This window comes from Myotis myotis, unplaced genomic scaffold (genome assembly GCF_014108235.1).
Source record: "Myotis myotis isolate mMyoMyo1 unplaced genomic scaffold, mMyoMyo1.p scaffold_m19_p_25, whole genome shotgun sequence".
NCBI lineage: Eukaryota > Metazoa > Chordata > Mammalia > Chiroptera > Vespertilionidae > Myotis > Myotis myotis.
Genome location: NW_023416330.1, coordinates 4227284 through 4253218, shown reverse-complemented (window position 1 = coordinate 4253218; position 25935 = coordinate 4227284). Strand labels below are relative to the sequence as shown.

Genomic DNA, 25935 nt, shown 5'->3' with positions numbered 1-25935 from the left:
CCCCCCCCCCCCCCCCCCGGCTCCTGCACTCCAGCCCCAGAACACAGCTGGACACCTGGGTTCCCACTTATCAGCCCTAGCTAGTCCTTGGAGCGGAACCCAGGCGTCCGCTCCCCACCCTGTGGGCGGGCGGGCATGGAGCCCGAGGCTTTAGAGCCTCCCAGCTGCCTTGTTCCTGTCCCATTGTGTGTGGACAGGGGCGGGGCGAGGGCCAGCACCGGAGAGCCCCCTCCCCTTCCTAAGGAAAAGGCCGGGCTCTGCTCAGAGACGCAGAGCTGAAGCGAGGTCGAGGTCGACATGGGCAACTTGAAGAGCGTGGGCCAGGAGCCTGGGCCACCCTGCGGCCTGGGGCTGGGGCTGGGCCTCAGCCTATGCGGCAAGCAAGGCCCAGCCTCCCCTGCGGCATCCGAGCCCAGCTGGACACCACCAACCGCACCCGCACCCCTGCCTGCGCCAGACCCCAGGTGAGCTAGGAGCAGGTGACAGGAGAGCCAGAACACAGGGCTTGGAAGGGCTGGAGACTGCAACCCAGCCAGGAGGGCCAGTGCCAGTGCAAAAGGGCTGTCGGTGTGGACAGAACAGGTCAGGGTTAGGACGTGAGGGGCACTCACACAAGAGGCCAGGATCAGGGACAGCAGGCAGCAGGTGAAAGTCTGAGGTAAGGGCACCCGCTTACCAGGTTTGAATGCTGCTCTGCTGCCAAGAGCTGTTTGACTTTGAACAAGTTACTTAACCTCTCTGAGCCTTCGTCCTATAAAATGGGGATGTAGCGTACCTACACCATGGGATTGCTGTCAGCTTCCAGCTCAGGACAAGTCTTCCACAAGCAGGATGATGATTGAACAGAAGAAAGTTGCTGGGGGCGGGGGTGGGGGCTGGAGGTAGTTACAGGAGACCAAGGAGACAGGTCTCGTGGGAAGGGAGAGCCAGGGCACAGGTCCTTGGGGTGGGAGACTGAGGTCTCTTTTCCCTGCTCCAGGCCCCTCCTCCTCATGGCCATCAACCCCAAAAGTAATGGGCAGCCCCAGAAGGGGCGTCCCTGGGGCAGAGGTCCCTGGAAGGAGGAAACTGGAGTCCAGGTGGGGAGCCCGGCTGGCAGGGCGGCTGGGCTACAGGCAGCTCCGGGGAAGGTCTCCGCACAGGCGCACTGGCGGCCTGAGGCCCTCCCTTCCTCCCGGGGGCTGGCCTGGCGGCTCTGGGAGGAAGTGATAAGGCCTCGGAGGCTTCCCTTCACACGATGGCTACTGTCAGGAGGGGTGTGAGTGAGGAGGGAAATCTGGGCTGAGAATCCCTGCTGGGCACGGGCCTCTACACCTTCAATGTAGAGCTCATTGCAACTTCGGGGGGTTGGACACCCATGTTCAGAAGAGGTGAAGTGGGCCCAGCAGGGGGATGAGGACCCAGCCTTGGGCCAGGGGCTCAGGGGCTCAGCACTAGAACACGGCTGGACACCTGGGTTCAACCCCAGCAGCTCCAAGTCGGGGGGCGGGGGGCTGTGTGTGGACAGGGCCAGCGCTGCCTGTGTGGCCTCTGGCAAGATACTTAACTTCTCTGAGCCTCCAGTAGGTCCCTCCTCTGTGAATGTGATGCAGATACTGCCCACCCCCTAGGGTTGTGGTGAAGGGAGAGAAAATGTAAGAAAGCAGCAAACCAATGGGAGTATTGGTGCTGTCGTTGGGGCCTTGGGTTCATCTAAAAGGAAACACACTCCCCGCTCCCAACAGCCCTCCGCTGACCCGGCCCCCGGAGGGGCCCAGGTTCCCTCGTGTGAAGAACTGGGAGGTGGGGAGCATCACCTATGACACCCTGAGTGCCCAGGCACAGCAGGTAAGGGGAATCCCCACCCAATCCGCTGAGGTCTGGTCCCTCCTAAACTGGCCAGGAGACAAGACTAAGAAGAACCGGAGGAGCTAAGGGAAGGCAGGGGACCTGGGGACTCGGAGCTCCAGCCCCAGCCCAAGTCCTGCCCTCACCCAGCCCAACCTCACCCCATTTCCAGCCTCAGCCCCGGCCCTGAGCCCACACCTCTTCACTCAACCTCCCTCTGCCCCCGACCCCTGGTTCCTGCACCCTGACCTGGCCCTGACCCGTGTGCTCCCTGCTCGCTCCACCTCTGCTCCCCACCGACCCAGGACGGGCCCTGCACCCCACGACGCTGCCTGGGCTCCCTGGTATTTCCACGGAAACTGCAGAGCCGGCCCTCCCAGGGCTCTCCACCCTCTGAGCAGCTGCTGAGCCAGGCCAGAGACTTCATCAACCAATACTACAGCTCCATCAAGAGGTGTGACCCCGACCTGACACCCACAGCCCACCCTGTCCTGCCCCAGGGTCACTCCCATCCCCCTCCTGATACGGCCCACACGGAGCCTGAGCTCAGCGCCACGGGCCTCCCCCACACCCACACCCACATGGCCTTGGGGGCTCTCTCCGCACTCCCCCCCCCCACTTCCTTCTGCTCCCCTCTCCTCCGCAGGAGCGGCTCCCAGGCCCATGAGCAGCGTCTTCAGGAGGTGGAAGCCGAGGTGGCGGCCACAGGCACCTACCAGCTGCGGGAGAGTGAGCTGGTGTTCGGGGCCAAGCAGGCCTGGCGCAATGCCCCGCGCTGCGTGGGCCGGATCCAGTGGGGGAAGCTGCAGGTGTGGCTGACTAGCAAGCACCCAGGATGGGGGGGTGGGGGACACAAAAAAGGAGGCAGAGGGGTGCAGGCAGCTCCTGATGCTTCCTGGAGGGTCCCAAGCGGTGGGAAGATCCCCGCTGTTCCCTCAGAGACTGGCTCCCCTGGGAGCCCTGGCCCAGTTAAACCCCTGCAGTGCCGCAGCAGAGAAACACCAGCCTCACGGCGTCAGTGAGGGTAGCTGAGCAGTGGTCCCTGGGGGTTGACAGAGCCATGGGAGCCGCCTTCTGGAAAAGCCCAGACTGCCTCTCCCATGCGGGCCTCACTTGCCCGGCCTAGTCCCCTCACCCCAAAAACACTGCTCCCTTCCAGCCCCGTGCCCAGCCCAGGCCCTCCGGCATAGCCCCACCACGTGACTCAGCACGCCTGGGCTCCTGGGACAGTCTGTGGCGCTCAGGAAAGCCAGCTGACCCACAGGGGAACTGAATGCATGACCTTGGTCTCCTGGCTGTAACTGACCACCAAAGCCTTTGGAATAAAGCCACGTGCTTAGTCAATCCCAAAGGAGCATCAAGTAGAATGAGAACAGTCTGCCTGGCACGTGCACAGCCCTTTAAGTGGTTCAAAGCTCTAGCTCCTATCTGAACCCATCAGAGCCTCCATATTTGACCCCACTCACTGCTCTACCCCTCCTTGGCCCCAGGACAGCCCCTGCCACCTCCTGCCCTGTCACTAGCACAAGTCTCCTCCGCCCTCAGGCAGAGAAGGGGCCTCCCAGCCTCCCTCCCGCTGGGGGTGGCTCCTCCTAGCACCAGAAAGCCAGCTCACGCCGCCCCCTCCCTCCCCAGCGCCAATGTGCCAGGGAGAGTCGGTGACTTGGCTTAAACACTGTGAATAATAGGGAGCCCACCACCCACACCTCTAGGTGGCCTCCCCGTCCCTTGGTGCCCCTCCCCAGGGCAGTGACCGGGTCCCTCCTCTGTACCAAGTGCCAAGTCTTCCCCTGTAGGGTGGGCTAAGGAGCAGACCAGGCTATGGGGGGTGGGGGGTGGGGGTGGAGGTCAGGGCAGGAAGGGTCAGTGTGGCTGCAAATGGTCAGGGAAGCACCTGAGAGGAGAGAGAAGTGGGCTCCCAGCAAGTGGCCCCCAGCCTTCAGGCCGCAGATGGAGGTCACTGCTCTTTCCGGCCGCCAAACCTCCTCCTGGGCTGGCCTCACACCTGCTCTCACCCTGCCTCACCGGCCCAGGTGTTTGATGCCCGGGATTGCAGCTCTGCGCAGGAGATGTTCACCTACATCTGCAGCCACATCAAGTACGCCACCAACCGGGGCAACCTCCGGTGAGTGTCCGAGCCTGCCAGCCCCAGCCCACCCCGGGCGGCAGAGAGGCTGGGGCTGACCGGTTCTCTCCCGACAGCTCGGCCATCACAGTGTTCCCCCAGCGCGCCCCAGGCCGGGGAGATTTCCGAATCTGGAACAGCCAACTGGTGCGCTATGCGGGCTACAGGCAGCAGGACGGCTCTGTGCGAGGGGACCCAGCCAACGTGGAGATCACCGAGGTGGGCACAGCCAGGTGGAGAAGGGGCCAGCCAGCCAGCGAGCGCTCTGGGGTGAGGTGCGGGTGGGGCGGTCAAAGAGGGGTCAGTGAAGCAGGAAGAGGGCACCTCACCAGATGAAGATGAGTGATGCCCAAGAAGGGTCCTTGGTGGGACTGAGATCCAGCCACTGAGGGTCCCTGGGAGGAAGGGTGGCAATGGCTGATGAACGACGCCCACAGCTCTGCATCCAGCACGGCTGGACCCCAGGCAACGGTCGCTTCGACGTGCTGCCCCTGCTGCTCCAGGCCCCAGATGAGCCCCCAGAACTCTTCACTGTGCCCCCCGAGCTAGTCCTCGAGGTGCCACTGGAGCACCCCACGTGAGCACAAGAGGGAATGGGCCGGTGGAGGAGGGGGCTGTCCTGAGGGCGGCCAGGCAGGCAAGTCTCCACAGGGGCCTGACCCCGAGCCCCATACCCCCAGGCTGGAGTGGTTCGCGGCCCTGGGCCTGCGCTGGTACGCCCTCCCGGCTGTGTCCAACATGCTGCTGGAAATCGGGGGCCTGGAGTTCCCTGCGGCCCCGTTCAGCGGCTGGTACATGAGCACAGAGATCGGCATGCGGAACCTGTGTGACCCTCACCGCTACAACATCCTGGAGGTGGGCCCCAGCTGCGGGGCGGGCGGGGAGGGTCCCGGCACTGGTGCCCGGCCCTGCAAACAGAGCCACAGGATGCCGGCAGAGGGAGGAGCTGGGCGTGGGCAGGCCAGGCCGCCTCCTAGGCCAGAGCTGCAGGCGCCTGGGAGCACCGGGGCTGTGTGTGTGCTCCCAGGAGTACAGCTGACCCTTGAATATCACGGGTTTGAACTTTGAGGGTGAGTTGGGGAAACCAGCATGTAAGGGAACCCCTGTTGTTCAAGGGTTTACTGTATGTAGTTACTTTTCTGGGAATAGGACCTATAGTTTCACCGCTTACATCAAATTCTCAAAATGGACCTTGACCCCAAACTGTGAAGACCCATTTAGAGATGAGAAATTAAGACCCAGGGCTGAGAAGGGTCTGACCCAAGGTCTCTGCTCTGTGGTGCCCCCGCTAGCAAGGACCCGAACCCGCCCCAAACTAGGTAGTCGGGCCCCCAGAGGGCCACCCACCCACCTCACTGCTTCCACTCCCGAGTATGAGGCAAAGACGCTGTTGGCACCTCCCCACCCCGTGCCTATAACGCCACCCACCTCTGCTCCCAGGATGTGGCTGTCTGCATGGACCTGGACACCCGGACAACCTCGTCCCTGTGGAAAGACAAGGCAGCCGTGGAGATCAACTTGGCTGTGCTGCACAGCTACCAGGTGCGCAGGCCCAGGCTGGCCAGGAGGCTGAGGGCGAGGGCGAGGGCGAGGGCAGGGCTGCCAGAGAGGAGGCACAGGAGTTGGATAGTGGGAAGGAGTCCCACGGCCAGGTATGATGGCGCACACGGGGCTTGCATTTCGGGCACAGCACACACTAGTCCGGGTGCTGCAATACGGGGTTTGTGTGTGCTGGGAGCCCAGCAACTAGTGCGTGCTCAGCAGTTCTGGTCCCCAGGCCACACTGGGCACTAACGTCTGTGCCACCCTCTGGATTTTGGAAACTCATTCCAGAGAGCATGCCGGGCGCAGTGCCTGCCGAGTACTTCTAAGGGGTCTCGAGAGTTTAGGACATTGGGTTTGGGGCGGGGGGGGGGCTGCTATTGTCTGCTGAACTTTGAGAGTGACCTTGTATGCTGCAGGTAGGGGTCACGTGTGGTTGGGAGAACACAGGATATGTTGGGTTTGGGGTGACGAGCAGTGGGGCCTGTAGGCTGAGCCTAAGTCACCTCCCTCCCACTCACCCAGCTGGCCAAGGTGACCATCGTGGACCACCACGCCGCCACCTCCTCCTTCATGAAGCACCTGGAGAATGAGCAGAAGGCCAGGGGGGGCTGCCCTGCCGACTGGGCCTGGATCGTGCCTCCCATCTCAGGCAGCCTCACCCCTGTCTTCCATCAGGAGATGGTCAACTATTTCCTGTCCCCTGCCTTCCGCTACCAGGTGCTCACCCACTGACTGGCCCCCCAGGGTGGCTCTAACTAAGAAGCCCCCCAGGCTGCTATTTTCATTACTCACTTTCCCCTCCACCCCTGCAGCCAGATCCCTGGAAGGGAAGTGGAGCCAAGGGTGCCGGCATCACCAGGAAGAAGACCTTTAAGGAAGTAGCCAAGTAGGTGCCCCAGGAGTGCCGCCCTTCACCCACACCCAGCGCCCAGCCAGTGGTGGTCTGGCACCACCCCTCCATGCCTACCACTCAGGGCCCCAAGGCCTTGCTTGGCCCACACGCCTGGGGAGTCCCCAGCTCTGTGTGCCTGGGCTCCCCTCACGCCACCCTTGTCCGCAGTGCGGTGAAGATCTCTGCCTCACTCATGGGCACGGTGATGGCCAAGCGTGTGAAGGCCACGATCCTGTACGGCTCCGAGACCGGCCGGGCCCAGAGCTACGCGCAGCAGCTGGGGAGGCTCTTCCGGAAGGCCTTCGACCCCCGGGTAGGACTGAGCCTGCAGGGCAGGGACCTGGAGGGGGGCAGCCCTTCAGATATGCCCTGGAGGATAGGAGAGGGTCGCAAGGCAGGGCTCACAAGGATCCTGGGGACCCACAGGGAATCAGGGGCCAAGTCGGGGCCTGTGTCTTGCCCGCCAGGGAAGCCAGAGTGAGAAGGACCAGGCAGTAAGGACATCTGTCTTCCCACCCACAGGTCCTGTGCATGGATGAGTATGACGTGGTGTCCCTTGAGCATGAGACACTGGTGTTGGTGGTGACCAGCACATTTGGGAATGGGGATCCCCCAGAGAATGGAGAGGTGAGGCCTGGGGGAAGGGATGAGGGGAGAATCAACACTGGGGTGGCTGGGCAAGACCCCCCCATGATGGAAAGTGGGCGAGCAGAGAGTCCCCCAGAGTGTGACCTACACGGGCCACACTCCAGGCCCACCCTCAAGCTGTGTCACTGTTTAACTGGGTCCCCGAGTGATTTCCATCCCCAGTGCACGTGTGTAACACGCTAAAGGCACGTCTGTGAGGCTGCTCGGGGACACTGACAACTGAGGAAAACAGGAATACTCCATTTAATACGCAATTTCAGCTTTTTCTTCTTAACAGAAGAAACTAGCCCTGTTCAGATGTCAGCAGATTAGGTACCTTTCACTTTCTGAACAAATATTAAAAGAAAGAAAGAAACTTGAGCACCATTCAGTCCTTTACGGTTACCCATCATCTTCCAAGCGTCTCTGTCCCCATCCATGCCTGGTGCCCTCCTGCCTGGGGCTTCTCCGCGCCTAAAGCAGGAGGCTGATGCCAGCCTCTCCCCTACCTTGCTGCCTGGGTTAGGCCTTTTAAAGAAAAATAGAACCACGAGCTTTGGTTTAGTATGAAAGTATTTACACCCACGTGGCCCGCAACACTACCAAGATCTAGAACATTTCCATCCCCCTGAAAAGCTCCCTTGTCGATTCCCCCATCAACCCCTTCCCAGTCAACGTTCCACACACCCCACACACACACACACACACACACACACACCCGCCCACTGGCAGGCCTTCTGACTTCTGGCCCCGGTTAGTTCATCTGCCCTCGGAAGGCAGGAAAGGGGAGCACACAGTACCCCGGCTTCTTTCGCTCACCCAGCTCCCAGGTCCTCTCCAGGTGGGGGGCTCGGGGTGCGGTCCCAGGCAGCAAGCAGCGTCGCTGTGTGACTACCCCGTGTTTCTCTCCACTCTCCTGTGGACGGACACTTGGGCCCGGTCCAGTGCTCAGCTATTGTGAATCAAGCTGTTATGAACATTCCTGTGCAAGGCTTTTGTGGGCTTATGTTTTCATTTCTCTTAGAAAAATACCCAGGGGTGGAATGGCTGGGTCATCGAGTAGATGTATGTTTAACTTTTTTATTTAACTGCCAAACGGATGGAACTACACCCTTAACTTCTGTGCATTTCTATGTATGTAAACTGTGCCTCAAATTTTAAAAAGTGGAGCAAACCTAGGCATACACCCCACATAAAAGTGGGATATATTCACTAAACGCACAAACAAGAATATTCATAACAGCATTGTTCATAATACCCCCACACCGGAAATAACCCAAGTGGCTGTCAACGGCAGGCTGGATAAGTAAATTGCGGTATATTCGAACGCCTCCCAGTAAGGAGGGTGGACGGATGACAACCACATAACAACGCAGATGAGACTCAAAACGCCACGTAGAGTGAGAAGCCAGACACAAAGGAACACAGACCGTGGGATTCACTCTGTGTAAAGCTCAAAAGGAGGCGGCACACGCCTGTGCTGCTTTGCTCAGGAGAGCGCTAGTCCCCTTGGGGTGGGCTGGTGGTTGGGAGGGGCACCGAAGTGACTTAAAGGATGCCAGTGGCTTTTCTTGATGGGATGCTGATTGCACAGTCTGTTCTGTTTGTGAAAATCTAGAAAGCTGTACGTTTATGACATGTCTGATTTTCTGTCTGTACTTCGCGCTTCAACAAAATGTTTTAAAAATCAAATCAAGGTAGGACAGGCCAGTTATGGCGAACCTGATAGACCCAAATACATCTGCATTTGACACTGGATGCGATGGCCTGGCCGAATTTTGCTGTTTCCTGAGCGAAGGTTTAGTTCTAAGCTGGTGCCGTGGCAGCGGTAATGTGGCTCGGCTCCTGGGAGGTGTCCGTGCCAGCAGGCACCTGGCAGTGCAGGGAGACCCGCCTGTAGCACTGGCTGAAACATTAGGACTCATGATGCCCGGTGGTTTTGTTTTTTGTTTTTGTTTTTAATATACTTTTATTGATTTCAGAGAGGAAAGGAGAGGGTTAGAGGGATAGAAACATCAATGATGAGGGAGAATCATTGTTTGGCTGCCTCCTGCATGCCCCCCACTGGGGATCCAGCCTGCAACCCCGGGCATGTCCCTTAGCCGGAATTGAACCTGGGAGCCTTCAGTCTGCAGGCCGATGCTCTATCCACTGAGCCAAACCGGCAAGGGCATGACACCCAGCGTTGATGGCAGTGAGGAAAGAGCAGTCCTCTGCCCTGATGCAGTCCCCTGACTCAGCAATCCCACTTCTCAGGACCACCCTACTCAGATATGCAAAAGAAGAAGCAGTATCTGAGCCTTGGTCATAGACCACCCAGATTCCTCGGTCAGAGGAAGCCTCATATGTGAAATGTACACATCATGGGAGACAGCACAGCCATGCAGTTTTGGTGTACTGACCTGGAGGGAGGTCCGTGACAGACTAGTGATAAAAAGCAGGTAAAGCCCTGGCTGGTTTGGCTCAGTGGATAGAGTGTCAGCCTTCGGACTGAAGGGTCCTGGGTTCAATTCCAGTCAAGGGCACATGCCCGGCGTCGCAGGCTCGATCCCGTGAGGGGCATGCAGGAGGCAGCTGATCAATGATTCTTTCTCATCATTGATGTTTCTCTCTCTCCCTCCCTCCCCCTTTCTCTCTGAAATCAATAAAAATATACATTTTTTTAAAAGCAGGTAAATACAGTTTAGTCCCATTTTTACTTTTTTAATATATATATGTTTTATTTCAGAGAGGAATGGAGAGGGAGAGAGAGATAGAAACATCAATGATGAGAGAAAATCACTGATTGGCTGCCTCCTGCACGCCCCCCACTGGGGAGCGAACCCGCAACCCAGGCATGTGCCCCTGACCGAAATCGAACCCGGGACCTTTCAGTCCGCAGGCCAACGCTCTATCCACTGAGCCAAACCAGCCCGGGCCCATTTTTACTTTTTAAAAAATTATAAATGCAGGTATATGTATAAAGACAACAGGAAATGGGCGAGATGGTCAAATGCCTGTCAGGCGTTCACGTGCCTTCGGGTGAGACTGGAGGGAAGATGAGGGCAGATTTTCTCTTTTATCACTCTACATGCTTCTGGAATGTTCTCAAAAAGTCACTTTGAAAATTTCAAAACAAATTGAAAGTTACAAATAATAAGAAGGTCCAGCCTGGCGCTGGCCTAAGCTTCCGTGTACTTACAACCGAACTAACCGCGATGCCCACGCTTCCCCTCGCAGAGCTTCGCGGCGGCCCTGATGGAGATGTCGGGCCCCTACAACAGCTCCCCTCGGCCCGACCAGCACAAGTGAGTGGCGGGGGGAGGGGGGGCGGTCTGGGGGCAGGGGGCGACGAGGCACCGGGAACACAGCCTCCCACAGCCCCCCTTCCTGTGACCTGCCCCCCTGCAGTCCCTGGGACTCTAAGAGGCAACTGTCCTTCAGAGAAGGGAAGGAGGCAGAGCAGAGCCGAGGCCTGGAGACCCTCGGCCTCCACCCGAGACAGCTCCAGAGAGCAAAGCCCAGCCAGGCAGGGCCTTTCCCGTCCCCGATGCAGAGACCCTGGCGCTGTGCCCTGGCTATGTCTGGGCCTGTGCCATGTCTCCAGCCCCCTGCGTCACCCTTGTCTTTGTCCTCTCTTGCCAGGAGTTACAAAATGCGCTTCAACAGCGTCTCCTGCACAGACCCGCTGGTGACCTCCTGGCGGCGGAAGAGGAAAGAGTCCAGCAACACAGACAGCGCAGGGGCACTGGGGACCCTCAGGTCTGGGGGCCTCAGGGAGGGAGGCGAGCGGGAGGGCCAGCTCCCTGGGCACAGGGGCTGGAACGGGGTGGGCTCCCGTGACAGCTCCCTGCCCCCAGGTTCTGTGTGTTCGGCCTGGGCTCCCGGGCGTACCCCCACTTCTGCGCCTTCGCTCGCGCGGTGGACACAAGGCTGGAAGAGCTGGGTGGGGAGCGGCTCCTGCCTCTGGGCCAGGGCGACGAGCTGTGCGGCCAGGAGGAGGCCTTCCGCGGTTGGGCCAAGGGTGCCTTCCAGGTGAGCCCTGGGCCTGTCCCAGCATCTGACCCCTGTCACTGCTCCGGCCCCAATTCTGACTCACTCAGACCTGGACACTTCCCCACTGAGACCTGCAATACTAAGACAGGGCCTCACTACTACCCAATCCTCTCTGGGTTTTTTGGTCCCTTCCTGTTCCTTCCAAAGTCCACCCTCATTTGGCTCAGTCCTGAGCAGTGGATGACATGGCCCTAACCTCATAGGAGGCTGCTGGTCAGGACAAAAGAGGGCAGACAGGCCCTGGCAGGTGGGGGCCTGAGTGGGCGCACAAAGGGAAAGGCTTTGGGGGGCAGGATGCAGGGAGAGGGAAAGGATCGAGAGAGGGCTAGGCAGAGGTGAGTGTAGAGCTGAGGCCAGCACAGAAACTCAGGGAAATCAGAGGCCAGACAGCTCGGGGCAGTGCCAGGGGGTAAGTCCCAGGGCTGTGACTTTCTAAGTCGGGTTCCCTGCAGAAGCAGCTCTGCCTGGTCTGGGAATCATGCCTGGACCTGAAGGAGGCTTATTGTCCCAGTCCTGACAGGGTTCTGGGCAGTGCTGGTCCCGCTGGGGTTCCCGGGCTTGAGCTCAACAGGTGTGGGAGGAGGAGAGGAGGAGGGCGTCCCAGAGGTGGGCTGGGCAGGCCGCCTGGCACAGGTGGAGGGTTTGCTGGGGAGGTCAAGCTGGAAAAACAGGCTCAGATTGGAGGAGAAGACGGGAATGGAAAACAAGACCACAGAATCTAGACACAGGGAAGCAGCCGGAGGAAAGGAATGGGACAAGAGAAGGGGCCCAATGTGAAGTTTCGGGACCTGGTCTAGAGGCACAGGGTGGGCGGAGGAGAATCCCGCTGGAAGCAGGAAGGCTCTGGCTAACGAGGGTGGTAGCAGCGGGGGAAGGAAGGAAGGAAGGGAGGGAGGGGGCCAAGGAAGGAAGGAAGAGATATAAGACTTCACACGCACAAAAGAAAGATTAACAGGACTGGCGGTGCAGGGTGAGAAGAGAGGGGAGACCCAGCTGGATGAGCCTGGGATTGCAAGCTGGGGGCTGGCCATGTGGTTCACCAGGCTTGTGCCTGAGCAGAAACTAATGAAATACGGACCCCCCTGGGGCTGGGCTCCAGCGGCTCCCCCAGCCCCTGCGTGGGTGCAGGGCAGAGCCGACTGCCAGAGAGCCCTCTGCGGCCTTTTACATAAAGTATCTCATGCCATCCTCACCGGACCTACTGAGCTGTAAAGACAGGGAAACAGGCAGTTTACTGTGAGGACAAGAGCAGAACTTGAATGCAGGTCTGAACACAGAGAACGGCAGACACATTCAGCGGGTGCTACCGTGTCCCAAGCACTGTGCTCCTTGGGACACGAGACTAACACTCTCCAGATTACGGAACTAGTGGCTGTGACAGAAACCCGTGCAAAGGGACAGCTAGCACAGCGGCGGAGGCAGGACGTGGGCTAAAGATCGAGGGGCCACAGCCTCAGCCTCCATTTCGGTCCCATTCTCCCTCCTGCCACTATGGCAGCCGGTCCCACAGTCATCTGTGAGCCTCGGATGGTGCCCCCCGACTCCCGGACCCCTCTGCTCTCACAGTCCCAGGAAGGTGGCAACTGGGGACCCAACAGGCCAGCCCCACCTCCCCCATCAGCCCCCTGAGTTCCACAGCCCTCATCACCTTGCCCCTCAGGCCTCCTGCGAGACCTTTTGCGTGGGAGAAGATGCCAAGGCCGCTGCCCGGGACATATTCAGCCCCAAACGGAGCTGGAAGCGCCAGAGGTACCGGCTAAGTGCCCAGGCCGAGGGCCTCCAACTGCTGCCAGGTGCGCCCTGACCTCCCGCTGACCCTGCTGGCCCTCTGGACCCTCCAGGGTCCCAGGACCAACTCCCAGGCACCCGCTCCCTGGCTCAGGCTTGTCTCACCCCCTGCCCCCAGGCCTGATCCACGTGCACAGGAGGAAGATGTTCCAGGCCACAGTCCTCTCAGTGGAAAACCTGCAAAGCAGCAAGTCCACGTGAGGAAGGCTCCCCCCCACACCTGTCCCAACCCCTCCTTCCCCAGACCCCGGCACCCTCCTCCTCCCACATTCTGCCTCCCACTCCCTGTAACTCCCCTCTCCTCACCCCCAGCCGGGCCACGATCCTGGTGCGCCTGGACACTGGAGGCCAGGAGGGGTTCCAGTACCAGCCGGGGGACCACATCGGCGTCTGCCCACCCAACCGGCCCGGCCTTGTGGAGGCCCTGCTGAGCCGCGTGGAGGACCCACCGCCCCCAGGCGAGCCAGTGGCCGTGGAGCAGCTGGAGAAGGGCAGCCCTGGTGAGGAGGCTCGGTCTGAGGCATGGCATTGAGGGCTTGCTCCATCCCCATGGCGCCAGGGTTCCCTGGGTTCAGGACCTGGCAAAAGGTTGCCACATTCGCTCAGCTGGACAGTCCACAGAGCGAGGCTCCGTTCTCTGAACCTGTCCCCACACACCTCTAGCCTAAAGGCTGTCTCCTGCCTCGGGGCTCCTCCCAAAAGCTCCGCCTGGCCACTAGCCTGCTCTGTAGCTGGGATGCGGTCTACCTTCCGCTGCCCCCCGAGCCTGGAGTTAAAATAAGTTGGGTGGGGAGAAGTAGAGGAGCCCAGACCAACCCAATCCAACCGGGGGCCCCAAAAGAAGCAACATGGGGGCTGTCCAGACAGTTCCAACACCGCAGTTCAAGGGCAAGTCACCGAAAACACGAGGCATGGCCAGGCCCACGTCCTCTCCAAGAAGCAATCATCACCCCAGTCCGGCTGCCCCTTCCTCAGAGCTCCCCTATGCACGACCCCCAGGTGGCCCTCCCCCCGGCTGGGTGCGGGACCCCCGGCTGCCCCCCTGCACGCTGCGCCAGGCTCTCACCTTCTTCCTGGACATCACTTCCCCGCCCAGCCCTCGCCTCCTTCGACTGCTCAGCACCCTGGCTGAAGAGCCCGGCGAACAGCAGGAGCTCGAGACCCTCAGCCAGGTTGGGGGCCACCCAGTGCGGGGAGCAGGGGCTACTGAGGCTGGATGAGCTGGGGGAGGGGAGCCTACCTGGCTAGCAAGTGCTGACCCAGCTCAGAGTTACTAATGCATCTAGAATGCTCAAGGTCTGAAAGAGCTGGGCACAGAGAAGGTGCTCGGGAAGGCTGGGCTTGGGTGGGGTCAGAAGGTGAAGTCAGCAGGCAGCACAGGAGGTTCCAGCACACTGCACCCCACTCCACCCCCCAGGACCCCCGGCGCTACGAGGAGTGGAAGTGGTTCCGCTGCCCCACGCTGCTGGAGGTGCTGGAGCAGTTTCCGTCGGTGGCACTGCCTGCCCCGCTGCTCCTCACCCAGCTGCCCCTGCTCCAGCCCCGGTACTATTCCGTCAGCTCAGCACCCAGTGTCCACCCACGGGAGATCCACCTCACAGTGGCCGTGCTGGCATACCGGACCCAGGGTGAGCCTGGGGAGGTGGGGCAGGGCCACGTAGTGACCCTGGAGTGGCCCCTCCCTGACCCCTTCTCCTCCCAAACTAGATGGGCTGGGTCCCCTGCACTATGGAGTCTGCTCCACATGGCTCAGCCAGCTCAAGGCCGGAGACCCTGTGCCCTGCTTCATCAGGGGGTAAGTGAGCACGTCAGGGGATGGAGTGGACAGACAAGAAGAGAATGTCTGTCCGAGCAGGGGCAGAGAAAGAGCCAAAAGGGTGGGGTGGACAGATGGAGGACTCTGTGGGGGTCGCAAGCGCTGGTGAGAGATGTGACTGGGAGCAGGGAAGACCCACTTCACATATCAGGGACGGGGTGTCCGGCTGAGCCACTCCAGGACGTGGGCTAAGCTTTGGGCCTTTCACCAATTTGGATGTAGGGTCCTGCTCTGAAACGGCGGCCCCCAGAGGCAGGGCTGGGGTTCAGCCTGAGGTTGGGAGGCACAGCCCCTAGGCCCGTGGTCGGCAAACTGCGGCTCTCGAGCCACATGCGGCTCTTTGGCCCCTTGAGTGCGGCTCTTTCTAAGCCTTAGGAGTACCCTAATTAAGTTAATAGCAATGTACCTACCTATATAGTTTAAGTTTAAAAAATTTGGCTCTCAAAAGAAATTTTAATCATTGTACTGTTGATATTTGGCTCTGTTGACTAATGAGTTTGCCGACCACTGCGCCTAGGCACTGTGCCCGTTCAAGGACAAGCCCCTCTCAGTCCAGGGAGAACCAGTTCAGTTACCGTAGGATCAAGGAGGACTCAGGGCACCCTCTCCTCATGCTGTGTAAGACTTGCCCCATCTAGCAGCGAGGAGCCCAAAGTCTCAGGCAGGACAATGAAGAGTTCCCAGAATGGCCCAAACCCATCCAGGAGGCAAAATTACAAATAGGCTGTGACCTACTGAATACAAACTACCTACCAATACGGAGACGAATAAGCACACTCAGGGAACTCGTAAACCAAAAGACTGGCCTTCCCTTCCCCTAGTTTCTAACTCTCCTCAACTGAGACATCAAAATGGTCTTCAGTTCAGGTTTGAACTGTGTTTCCTTTCACCCAGCGAGCAGAGTTCAGTTATGAAACACATCGTGCCTACTATGAACTAGACACGGTCATAGCACTTGACAAAGCAGTCACTCCGTTGCCAACAGAAGCCGAGTTCTCCTCTCTCCACCCGCACAAGTGGTAAGACTGGGAAGCGGGGAAGCAAGAGGCCTGACGAAATGTCTCTCTGCTAGGGCTCCCTCCTTCCGGCTGCCACCCGACCCCAGCGTGCCCTGCATCCTGGTGGGCCCAGGCACTGGCATCGCCCCCTTCCGGGGATTCTGGCAGGAGCGGCTGCACGACATTGAGAGCAAAGGTTCGGCTGGGGGCCAAGGAATGACGGGGTCACAATCTAGGGACAAAGAGGTGGGGGTTGGAGTGCAGGAACCAGGTAGGAAAGAGGGCAACGAATGGGCCACAAAGGTGGTCTAATAAGCTCAAGGGGAGGGGAAGGCCTAGAGGCCGGGGCAGTGCCCAGTAGGTCTGGCCTCCTGGTGCTGGGCACAAAGTCGGGGTTGGATTGGATTAAGGACAAAGAGAACTGGAAGGGGACGGGGCTGAGACTCAGGAGACAGAAATGCCCCAGGAAGACTCACCCAGGTGAGGCCAGGACCCGAGGTACAGGGTGTTCAGGTTGGGCACAGGGTGCCCAAGGCCTCTGGTAAGTCACAAGAAGGGGGCTGTGACTGAGAAAGGTAGGAAGTGTGGGACCCCAAGGTGGGGGGAAATATGGGCTGGAGAAGGGAAGGAGCCAGATAGAATCCCCACTGCAACTCAGAGGGTGCAAAGGACAGCAATTCTGAGTACTGAGCCCATGTTCTAGCGCCACACACTGGCCACTGGAGCCCAGGAAAGGCACCGCCTCCGGCGAACGTGGGCTTCCCTGTGTATCAGGATCAGGCAAGGCTTCTGAGAAATACGTCCTGCGCTCACCTAGGAGCCAAACAGCCCAGGGTGGTTGTTTCTGCCCGAAGGAAGGACGGGGCTGTCAGCCTGGGTGAGAGTAGCCAACAGGAGGTGCGCCCCGCGCGGGGAGGCAGCCTCCCAACCCGCAGCGCTGCTTGCAGGCCTGCAGCCCGCCCCCATGACGTTGGTGTTTGGCTGCCGATGCTCCCAGCTTGACCACCTCTACCGTGACGAGGTGCAGGGTGCCCAGCAGCGCGGGGTGTTCGGCCGCGTTCTCACCGCTTTCTCCCGGGAACCCGACAGCCCAAAGGTGCGGGGCCCCGGCGGGCGCAGGGGCAACCTGAAGCGAGGGATGTGGGAAGGCCCGGCGCGCACGGCGGGGGGCGGGGGGGGGTTAGGCCCAAGCCCCGCCCTGCCCTGCCCCCTAGTGAACACCCTCCGCTTGGCCCCTCTCAGCTCCGGCCCAGCCCCGTCACTGGCCCAAGGCCCTAGGGGTCTCCCCCACCCTCCCCCAAGCCCCGCCCCTGTTCCATCCACCGCTCCAGACCACACCCCAGTTCACTTTGGCCCGGGCGGGCCCCTGACCCTGCCTCCCCTCAGACCTACGTGCAGGACATCCTTCGGACTGAGCTGGCCGCGGAGGTGCACCGCGTGCTGTGCCTTGAACGGGGCCACATGTTTGTCTGCGGCGACGTCACCATGGCAACCAGCGTCCTGCAAACGGTGCAGCGCATCCTGGCGACAGAGGGCAACATGGAGCTGGACGAGGCCGGCGACTTCATCGGCGTGCTGCGGGTGCGAGGGCGCGGGCGCGGGCGGGCGGCGGCCGGGTAGGGGCCCGGCGTGCTCCGGCCTAATCTGGCTGCCAGTTTCTGATCTGCTGTTTTCCCCGCAGGATCAGCAACGCTATCACGAGGACATTTTCGGGCTCACGCTGCGCACCCAGGAGGTGACCAGCCGCATACGCACCCAGAGTTTCTCCTTGCAGGAGCGGCATCTGCGGAGCGCAGTGCCCTGGGCTTTCGACCCTCCCGGCCCCGACACCCCTTGCCCCTGAGAGCCCTCTTTCTTGCTTCCCACGCAGTTCCCGGAGAGGGGCCGTAGTCCACACTGGCGCTGCAGCTCTTCCCTCGGCCTGCCCAGGCCCGGCCACCTCTCCCTCCCTTCGCCAGGTGCCTTCCCCCGTCTGTGCAGAGTCCGCGGAGACTCGCCTAACACCTGGGGAGTCTTTCTCCCTCTAGGCCTGGTTCCCTACCTCGGGTCTGACGAATCTGGAAGGCCCCTCCCACCAGTGGTATTCCAAAGCCTCCCGTCACCCTCTTCGTGTTCTTTTTAAAAATATATATATATATTTTTATTGAGTTCAGAGAGGGAGAGAGAGAGCTAGAAACATCAATGATGAGAGAGAATCATTGATCAGCTGCCTCCTGCACGCCCCACACTGGGGATGGAGCCCACAACACGGGCATGTGCCCTGAGCGGGACTCAGAAGGTAATCAATCTCCTGGTTCATAGGTTGATGCTCAGCCACTGAGCCACCCTCCCCATGTTCTTTAGGTAAATTTTAGATTTCCCTTACCTCTCTCAGGAGTATTTTATCTCGAAACCTAATCTCCAAATCATTCAAATATTTATTATTGAATATTCACCATAAGAGACTGGACCAGGTGTTATGAGAGCGACTGAGATGCCTAACCCAGCCCTGTGGATTAAAATTACAGAATGACAAGCTCTGTCTTTTAACTTGTGCGAACGGGGGGGGGGGGCGGTAATTCTTGGAGAGCAGTCCTACCCTATATACTCCACTTTGACCCAGCTCTCTAGGAGCCAGGCTGTCAGTCACCGGCATTCCGGGGAGCTGCTCCCTCACTCTTGGCTGAGAAGCTGTACTGCCCTCTGCTGCCAGGAATGGGAACACTGGAGACCAAGGTCTTAAAGATGAGCAGCCGTGAGCAACCTTTACCACTGGTTTCAGACAGGATGGGCAGCCACACCCACTTCCTCAAATGTCATACTGATGCCGAACTCCAAAAACATCAGCCCTCGCTAGTCTTTCCACTCACAAGTCCCCGTGTCCCCCCTCCACAAATCCCATGGGAACCTGAAGAACCAACTGCCTCCCAGGCACGTTCCTCACGGTTTCCGTACACTGAGCTTGGCCTCCACCTTGGCCTTGCCTCCCACCTGGGACTTGTTCCCAGGTAACAGTCCCAGGACAGCTAATGGGGGGGGGGGGATCGCCTTCTCCCCCCCATGTGGGGATTGTCTCTAAGACTTGTTTCCAGATGCCCTTGCATCTCCTCTCCTACTCTTTCTCTGCTCTCTGGGGCCAGATGGTCATTGACCCCCAAGTCCTGCCCAACTAAAGCATCTTGGGGGCGCCCCTAAAAGGGGCTTGGCGTGTTCTTCCACTCCACCTCTTCTGGTCTCCTGGGCTGGAGACGCTGGGGAACCTGAGGGAGGAGAAGCCTCTTGGCAAGCAGTCCAGGGGTTTAGGTTCCAGAGATGACCATCCCCCTCACCTCAAATACCCACCCCTGTTTGTATTCCTCCAAGTCTGGCTCCATCTAATTTCCTACTCATCCCCTCCCCCACCCCCATTAGACAATACTGACTCTGAGGAGGCCTCTCAGGCAGTGCTATGGGTCTGGCCAGGCTCCTTCTGAGTGTCCATGGTCTGAAAACCTCCAGGGAACAGATTCTGGGTCCTCTGGGTTCTCCACTGCTGTCTGGGGCTGGAGGCAGGACTGGAGCCTAATGAGAAAAGCCATCAGCTGGGCAGTGCCCTGGTGCCTGCTATGCCCCCAGGACCTGTCCCCTGCACACCCTGACTGCCTCACCATCACTTGACCAGGATGGCTTCTCCTCATCAGGTGAGAGTGTTTGCGGGGGGCTGGACCAGGGTCTGGACAGGGAGGAGGCTGAGGGCTCGCCCCACAGTTCCTGCTGCTGCTGCTGATGGAGCTAAATGGAAGAAAAAGAAATGAGGACTCCCTCCTGCTCGCAGCACGAGGCCCAGGCCCTGGGCTGGGCACAGAGGGCTGTGAAGCCTCCTCCCCAGCCCCTGTCGGATACGCCCTTACCCCTTTCCTCAGCCTCTATGTTGGGCAGGTGCTTTCTCCCCACATCCTTCTGCACCTCTTTACTCACCTGGTGCAGGTAGATGGCATGAAGACTCATCTCAGCAGAAGCAAGCTCTGGTAGCTGGGCCAGCTTCGGGCCCCCAGTACCTCCAGGGGACACACAGCTGGAACAGAGGGTGGCAGAGATCAAAGACATGCCCCTCCCCCAGCACCCCACAGGGAGGGCAGGCTTGACCTCCCCTTCCCAATCACCCACAGTGCTCCCGCACCCTGCACCCTCCTCTTGGAGGATCAGCCCCATCACCCCTGAGGCCCCCAACCCTCACCTGTGGTCCTGGCCAATTCGGGAAATGGAAGCCAGGAGGCTGGCCGTGGCTGCAGCTGGGCAGGGGGCTGTGGGGCTCAGGTCCCGTGGGGGCAGGAAGGGGTGCACCAAGAGGTTAGCCAAGAAGGCCTCTGGCTGCGGGCAAGAGAAGACGGGTCAGGATAGAGGACAGAAGGGGGAAGGAGGTCTCAGCAAGGCAGGAGAGCAGGCTGGACCAGTGAGTGAGCAGGTTAATACAAACGGTGAGGCAGAGGGAGAGGAGATGGGCGGGGCCGGAGGTGGGGGCAGGGGGCCGGCCAGGCTTGGCTCACCAGAGGTGAGGAAGAGTCGCTGAGTACCCCGGGGGTGGCAGGGCTGCGAACCGAGGTGGCGCCCAAAGCGGCTGCATCCTGTTGTACCCGGCCTCGAAGTTGCCCCAGGAACTTGGAGCTGTGCCCTGGGGGGCGCCATTGTGGGTGCACCAGGGAGAACCTCATCAGGGAGAGCTCAGTCTTTCCGTCCTCTGCACGCTGAGACTGCGAGGCCTCGGTCTGTCCTGCCGAGAGCCACTGAGAGAAAAAAAAGCCGCAGTGGGAGCCTCTGGGGTATGAGGGACAGGAAACACTAGCCCCAGTCAGTCTTCAGGTGAAAGAACAGAGGCCACAATAGACACTTGCTCAAGGTCACCCAAAAATACAGCAGCAGAGCTAGGATCTGGGTCAAGGCCCAGCACTGGAAGCTGGTGTGGGCTCAGTGTTTTGCCACACCAGACCCGAGGCTAGCCTGGGCCTTGGTGGGGAAGGCCAGTCTTACTCCAGCCCCACCCACTGACCAGCCCATTTCTCGGCCTCTCTGGTGGCCTTCACTCCATTTACTGGCGCTAGGATTATACATACATCATCCTTACACAGCCCTGTCCATTGGCTACAGTCATTGTCCTCAAGGACACTATGGCGCAGGGAAGTGAAGTGAACTGGGGGGCAGCCCCTTATCTAACCATCACCCCCCACATCCTGGGAAGGACTCTAACCTGAGGGTGGCCGTGGCGCTTCACATCCATGAGGGCAAAGGAACAGATGTCACCAACCCCAGCCACATCCACAGTGAAATGATGAAAAAAGTCAATAATCTCCAGGGCACGAGGGCAAAACCAAAAGAGCAGAAACAGTGGGGTGAGGAGCGGGGACAGGAGCTCCTCCAAGAGGGAGACCTGGGGAAGAAGGGGTTGCTGAGGGTGACCACGACCAAGAGGCCCCCGGGGATGCGGGCCAGGGCAGGAAACCTCCAAGCCAGGCACTCCCCGGCTGCCAGCCCCGGGGCCATTTGTCCCAAGCCCTTTCGAGACCAGGCGGCTGCACAGCTTCCCAGCGGAGCAGCCCCGCTCGGGTCTGGACCCTCACCGCTCGGTATTGCAACAGCCGCGCCATCTGCCGGTAAGCGCTGGCCCTGCCGGCAGCACCGGGCTCCTCGGGGAGGTAATGCATGTGGGCCAAGGCCGACTGCAGCAGGAGCTGCGGAGAACGCGCCTGGCACTGCTCCTCCGGAATGAAAGACCTGGAGGGCGGGATCCGGGCGGAAAAGGCGCCTGAGGTTAGGAGGCTGTGCGGACGGGGAAGCAGGGCTAGGAGGAGGGGAGGGGGACTCAGCCCTAAATCAGAGGCATGCCCCCCTCCCTGGGCAGCTCCCGTCGCACCTGGCCACGGTGGCCGTGACCCCGAGCGCGGTCATGGCGGTGAGCACGTGCTCCACGGCGAGCACGTCCTCGTCATAGACAGTGAGCAGGAGCAGCGCGGCGAAGAGCGCCCCCGCGAAGAAGACGAGCTGGCGGGCCAGCAGCGCGAGCAGGGGCGCGGGGGGCGCCGCGGCGCGCAGGAAGGCGGCGGCCGGGCGGTAGGCGCGGGCCAGGCGCGCGCGCAGCTCGTGCGGCAGCTCGTTGAAGTGGCGGAGCTGCAGGCGGGCCAGGCGGGACCAGCGGCGCGCCCCCAGGGCGCCCGGCTCGCGCCGCAGCAGCTCCACGTGGCTGTAGAAGGCGTACAGCACCTGCCAGGCCAGCACCAGCGGGCTCAGCGCCAGGTTCACGGCGGCCAGCAGCAGCACGGTGCGCCGCCAGCGCGCGGCCAGGGTGCCCCGCTGCTCGTGGCGCTTGTAGGCGTCCGGCAGCTCCCAGCCCCCGCGGAAGAGCGAGAAGGGCCCTCGGAAGAGGAGCAGGTCGACGTTGAGCGCCAGGCCGCGGCTGAGGAAGGCCAGGCTGCCGCCCCAGGGCAGCGCGCAGCGCGCTGGCAGCAGGCCCTTGTTGGCCAGCGCCACCTGGTAGTTGGTGTAGCGCAGGATGCGGTGGTGGACGTCCAGCTCGGTCAGCGGCCGCGGCTGCACGCACAGGCCCCCGCTCCTCTGCAGCGCCAGGAGGCGCGACTGCACCTCGGCCCAGGGCACGGAAAGGAGCTCCTCCTGAGGACAGGGGCTGGTGAGTGCCGCGACCTGGATGCCTCTGCACGGTGATGCCTAAACTCACCATGACCAGAGCTGCAGCCAGAGCTAGCGCCTCCTCCGCCCCCTCCTCACTGTTGTCCTCAAGTGGGAAACCTGTCACCACTCCGCCCTCCTTGCCCTTCCTTAACTGTGTCACCACCCGGGGGCCCTTCCTACTTCCTTTCATCCTCTTCTGCACGGTCCCACGTGGCCCTGCCACTCCTGAGGCCATGAGTCATGTGCTTCCCAGCGACACCTCATAAACTAAACTCTTCAGGTATTTGCTCTCAGCTCCCTCAGAGCAGATTTTCCTGAGCCTCCCGCCCTCACGTCCTACACACGGAGGACACTGCGCGGCCTCGGTGCCCAGGGTGCCTGCCAACGCTCGCCTCGCCTCCACATGCTTCCAGACGGCCAGCCCCATCCCATGCCATCCCCACAGTAACCTTCCTAAGACTCTGCAGTGTCCACGTCTGGGTGGGGCCGTCAGATCTCACTTGGACCTCCTCTGCAAGCCTCATGTTAGCCCAAATCACCCAGCTGCCCCCCGTCCGCTTAGTCAAGTCCCTTTGGGCCAGCCTCTCCAGTCCATCCCAGGGTCTCCCCTATCCCTGGAAGGAAGAGGGGAGGAGGAAAATGAAGAGAGAGGAGAAAGAGAAGGGTGAGCAGTGCTCTGACTCCTGCCCTCGCTGCCTCTGCGACCCTGGCCCTCCTGCCCTTCCCTGTGCTATGCCGAGGGAAGACCATGGCGACTTCCTGGGACCTCCCCCGTGGCTGTACAGGAGGACGTGCAGAAGGCCTAGACTTCTAGGGGCAGCGAGGGAAGCTGGCTGCGGAAGGGAGCCTTGGGGAAGTGCTTTAAAGGGAGGACTCAGACACAAAACAAGGAGCGTGAGCAAGACAGGGAGGTAAGAAAGAGCAAAGCAGGACCCAGGGACAGTGACGGGGCCCATGCAGTTGCTGACCGCAACACGGGGCAAAGCCAGAACGGGGAGTGGGATCACCCGCAGGGCCTGGGCACAGATGCAGGCGGTGGGCTGCTCTCCTCACTGCTGCCCACAGATATTCACTGCCTCCCTGCTCCCTGCATCTGGGTGTCGCCTGCCTCCCGACCTCCTGTCCTTCCCAACCCCACCCCAGTTCCTCCTCCTGTAAACATCACAAGCACGTGACTGTACGTAATTTTCTATAACCCATGTAAACCCACTAGGCCTCACTAGAGTGGGGACCATGTTTTATAAGTGGTGGTACCTCCTACGATTATTCGGGGCCTAGAGTAGGTGTCAATGAGGCCTTCTGCCAGCTTTCCAATGGGCCCTTCTGTCTGTACAGCCCCTACTCCTCCCCGGACTCTGCCCCATGACATGGCACCCCTCCACACAGACACCCCCACCTAGCTCACCGGGGGGATGTGCAGGGCCTCCCTGTAAAACACCTGGATGTCCCAGTAGCTGAAGAGGTTGCAGACTGAGCGAAGCAGCTGAACGAGCCAGAAGGCTGCAGCCAGGATCAGAAGGAAGACCAGCAGAGGGCTTGAGCGGATCCTGGGGGTGGAGGGTAACATAGCGAGAAAGTGGGACCCCCATGGAGAGGAGACAAGACTTGGGGAGCAATGGGAAAGTCATGCAGGAGATCCAGCAAGACCAGCGATTCTCAAAGTGTGGGGTGTCTGGCGGTCCTTGAGACCCTTGAAAATGTCTGCAAGGTCAAAACTTTTTTCAGGTAATATTAATGTTTCTGCCACTTTTCTTCTCATTATTTCATGAACATAGAGTAGAGTTTTCCAGAGGCTACACTGGCAGCCAATGGAATATGTGCTCTTAGGTTTTGCAGCTGTCCTCACCTTTACTTTCTAATGAGGTAACTATAGATATGATTCTCATAAGCAAAAGTTCCTGGAGTTCTCAATAAATTTCAAGGGTATAAAACAGGGGTGGGGAACCTTTTTTCTGCCAACGGCCATTTGGATATTTATAACATCATTTGCAAGGCCATACAAAATTATTAACTTAAAAATTAGCCTGCTATATTTGGTCAAACATTTAATTAACTCACCCCTAATGCCTTGGCAGGCCAGACCAAATGATTTCACTGGCCTTATATGGCCCGTGGGCCAGATGTTCCTCACCCCTGGAATAAAAGGTACAGTATTCTGAGACCCAAACCTTGGAGAACCGATGATCAAGCCCAGGGACAAAAAACAGGTGGCTCTTGTCTGCTCCTCTCCCTCACCCACCCCCACCAGGTGTCACTCACCGCTGGGCACACTGGGACGGGGGTAGGATGGCATCTGACAAAGTCACTTTGCTGTGAGGCAGCCCAGGTCTTGTTTGGTTGTTTGGTTGGTTGGCAAAGAGAATGTTGTAATCCACGCAGCGAAGAAGGAAGGTCGTGAAGGTGATGATGAAAACAAACTGCCTGGAGAGCAGGGAGTTCAGTGATTAGCCTGAGAGCAGAGGGGCTGCGGCCCAGCCTCCAGGCCAGCTCAGTCTGCTCCCCGCTTGGCTGAGCCCCTGGCTGCTTGGGGAGGCTCTGGGTGGGCTGGAAGCACAGGGGCTCCCGGGACAAGCATCTCACCCCAGCTGGAAGACATCCTCCAGCAGGATACAGGCAAAGCCATTCCGCTGGTGGTAGCTGTAGATGTGGTGGTGTGTCAAGAAATAAGCCTGAGACATGATGGGCCTTCCCTGAGCATACCTTCCCCTCACTCCACCGATAAGTCCCCCAACCCCTACGCCCTCAGAGTCCCCGGCCAAGGATGGCGCCTGCCCTCCCAAGTCCAGTACAAAGGATATCTTGGTGAAGAAGCTGTCCAGGTCCTGGATGTGGTGCCAGGAGCCTGGGCACAGAGAGAGGAGCGTTAGGACTCAGCTCTCATCTAAGCAAGCTTTCCACACTCTCAACCTGCTGCCTCAATCCCCAGGCCCTCCCCAACCCACACCCCCACAACCCCACACCCACATGCTCACCTCGGAGCCCTTCAGGCACATGAAGCAGGGGCTGCTGCTCCTCCCCATGGAGGGGTGAGTCTTGGGACCCCTCAGGGTCACAGTCCTCCAGCCGCTCATAATCCTGCTCAGGGATCAGAGGGCCTATCCGCAGCCCAGGATTGTCCTGGGGGCATCGGCGTGAAGGAGGGGCAGTCACCGAAGCCAGGCGTGGGGTGGAATGGGAACCCCAGGAGGGAGGAGCAGTGATGGGTGTCATCACAAGCTCTACCTGTGTTGGGGGTGTGGCTGGGGTGGGGAGGGCCCTGTGTGGAGGCTGAGAAGCCCCTGGGGTCTGTACAGCTGGGCAGGAGGGCCCCAGGACGGGGGGAGGAACTGAAGAAGGCACACTTCTTGTGTGAGGAGCAGGGGACAGAGAGAAGATGGAGAGCCTCCCTCCCCCAGGCCCCCGACACGGAGGAGGAGGAAGAGGAGGCAGTGGCATGGGGAGGAGGGGCACTGATCCAGGCCCCAGGTCTCCCCATTGCCCCAGCTGCCCCCTGCTCCTCCCCCAGCCCATTCGCCTCACCATCAGGCTGGTGGCTTCTCCTGAAAGTTTGGAAGGCTGGCAGCCGCTGCTGCTTCCACAGAGGTTTGAGGAGCTGAGCAGGAACTGTGACAAGACAGTGACAACAACACAGTGACTCAGTGGG

The 25935-nt window shown here is 60.0% G+C and overlaps 2 protein-coding genes across 4 annotated transcripts; one reads left to right on the top strand and one right to left on the bottom strand.

Moving 5' to 3' along the window:
* Window positions 1-297: 297 nt before the first annotated feature.
* On the top strand, window positions 298-18168 carry NOS3 (nitric oxide synthase 3). Of its 2 annotated transcripts, XM_036356177.1 has the most exons (26): window positions 298-464; window positions 1725-1827; window positions 2133-2281; window positions 2474-2636; window positions 3861-3952; window positions 4030-4171; window positions 4390-4529; window positions 4633-4807; window positions 5393-5494; window positions 6020-6214; window positions 6310-6383; window positions 6558-6702; window positions 6912-7016; window positions 10236-10303; window positions 10641-10757; window positions 10856-11030; window positions 12712-12844; window positions 12958-13036; window positions 13152-13339; window positions 13839-14011; window positions 14257-14467; window positions 14547-14634; window positions 15728-15849; window positions 16601-16749; window positions 17040-17234; window positions 17335-18168. In XM_036356177.1, exons 1-26 carry the CDS (start codon window positions 298-300, stop codon window positions 17494-17496), a joined length of 3612 nt encoding a protein of 1203 aa, XP_036212070.1. In that variant the 3' UTR covers window positions 17497-18168. The 2 variants fall into 2 exon arrangements, 1 of the variants encoding a protein (XP_036212070.1); XR_004975243.1 differs by lacking the exon at window positions 17335-18168 and having other exon boundaries at window positions 13936-14011; window positions 17040-17180.
* ATG9B (autophagy related 9B) lies at window positions 18053-25935 on the bottom strand. 2 transcript variants are annotated; one of them, XM_036356179.1, is made up of 15 exons: window positions 25812-25913; window positions 25265-25409; window positions 25091-25134; window positions 24873-24937; window positions 24552-24713; window positions 23698-23839; window positions 21520-22274; window positions 21227-21380; window positions 20857-21036; window positions 20159-20395; window positions 19849-19982; window positions 19590-19686; window positions 19280-19403; window positions 19055-19193; window positions 18053-18892 (listed from the first exon to the last, which is right to left on the bottom strand). In XM_036356179.1, exons 1-14 carry the CDS (start codon window positions 25812-25814, stop codon window positions 19069-19071), a joined length of 2367 nt encoding a protein of 788 aa, XP_036212072.1. In that variant the 5' UTR covers window positions 25815-25913; the 3' UTR covers window positions 18053-18892; window positions 19055-19068. The 2 variants fall into 2 exon arrangements, with proteins under 2 accessions (XP_036212072.1, XP_036212071.1); XM_036356178.1 differs by having other exon boundaries at window positions 25265-25935.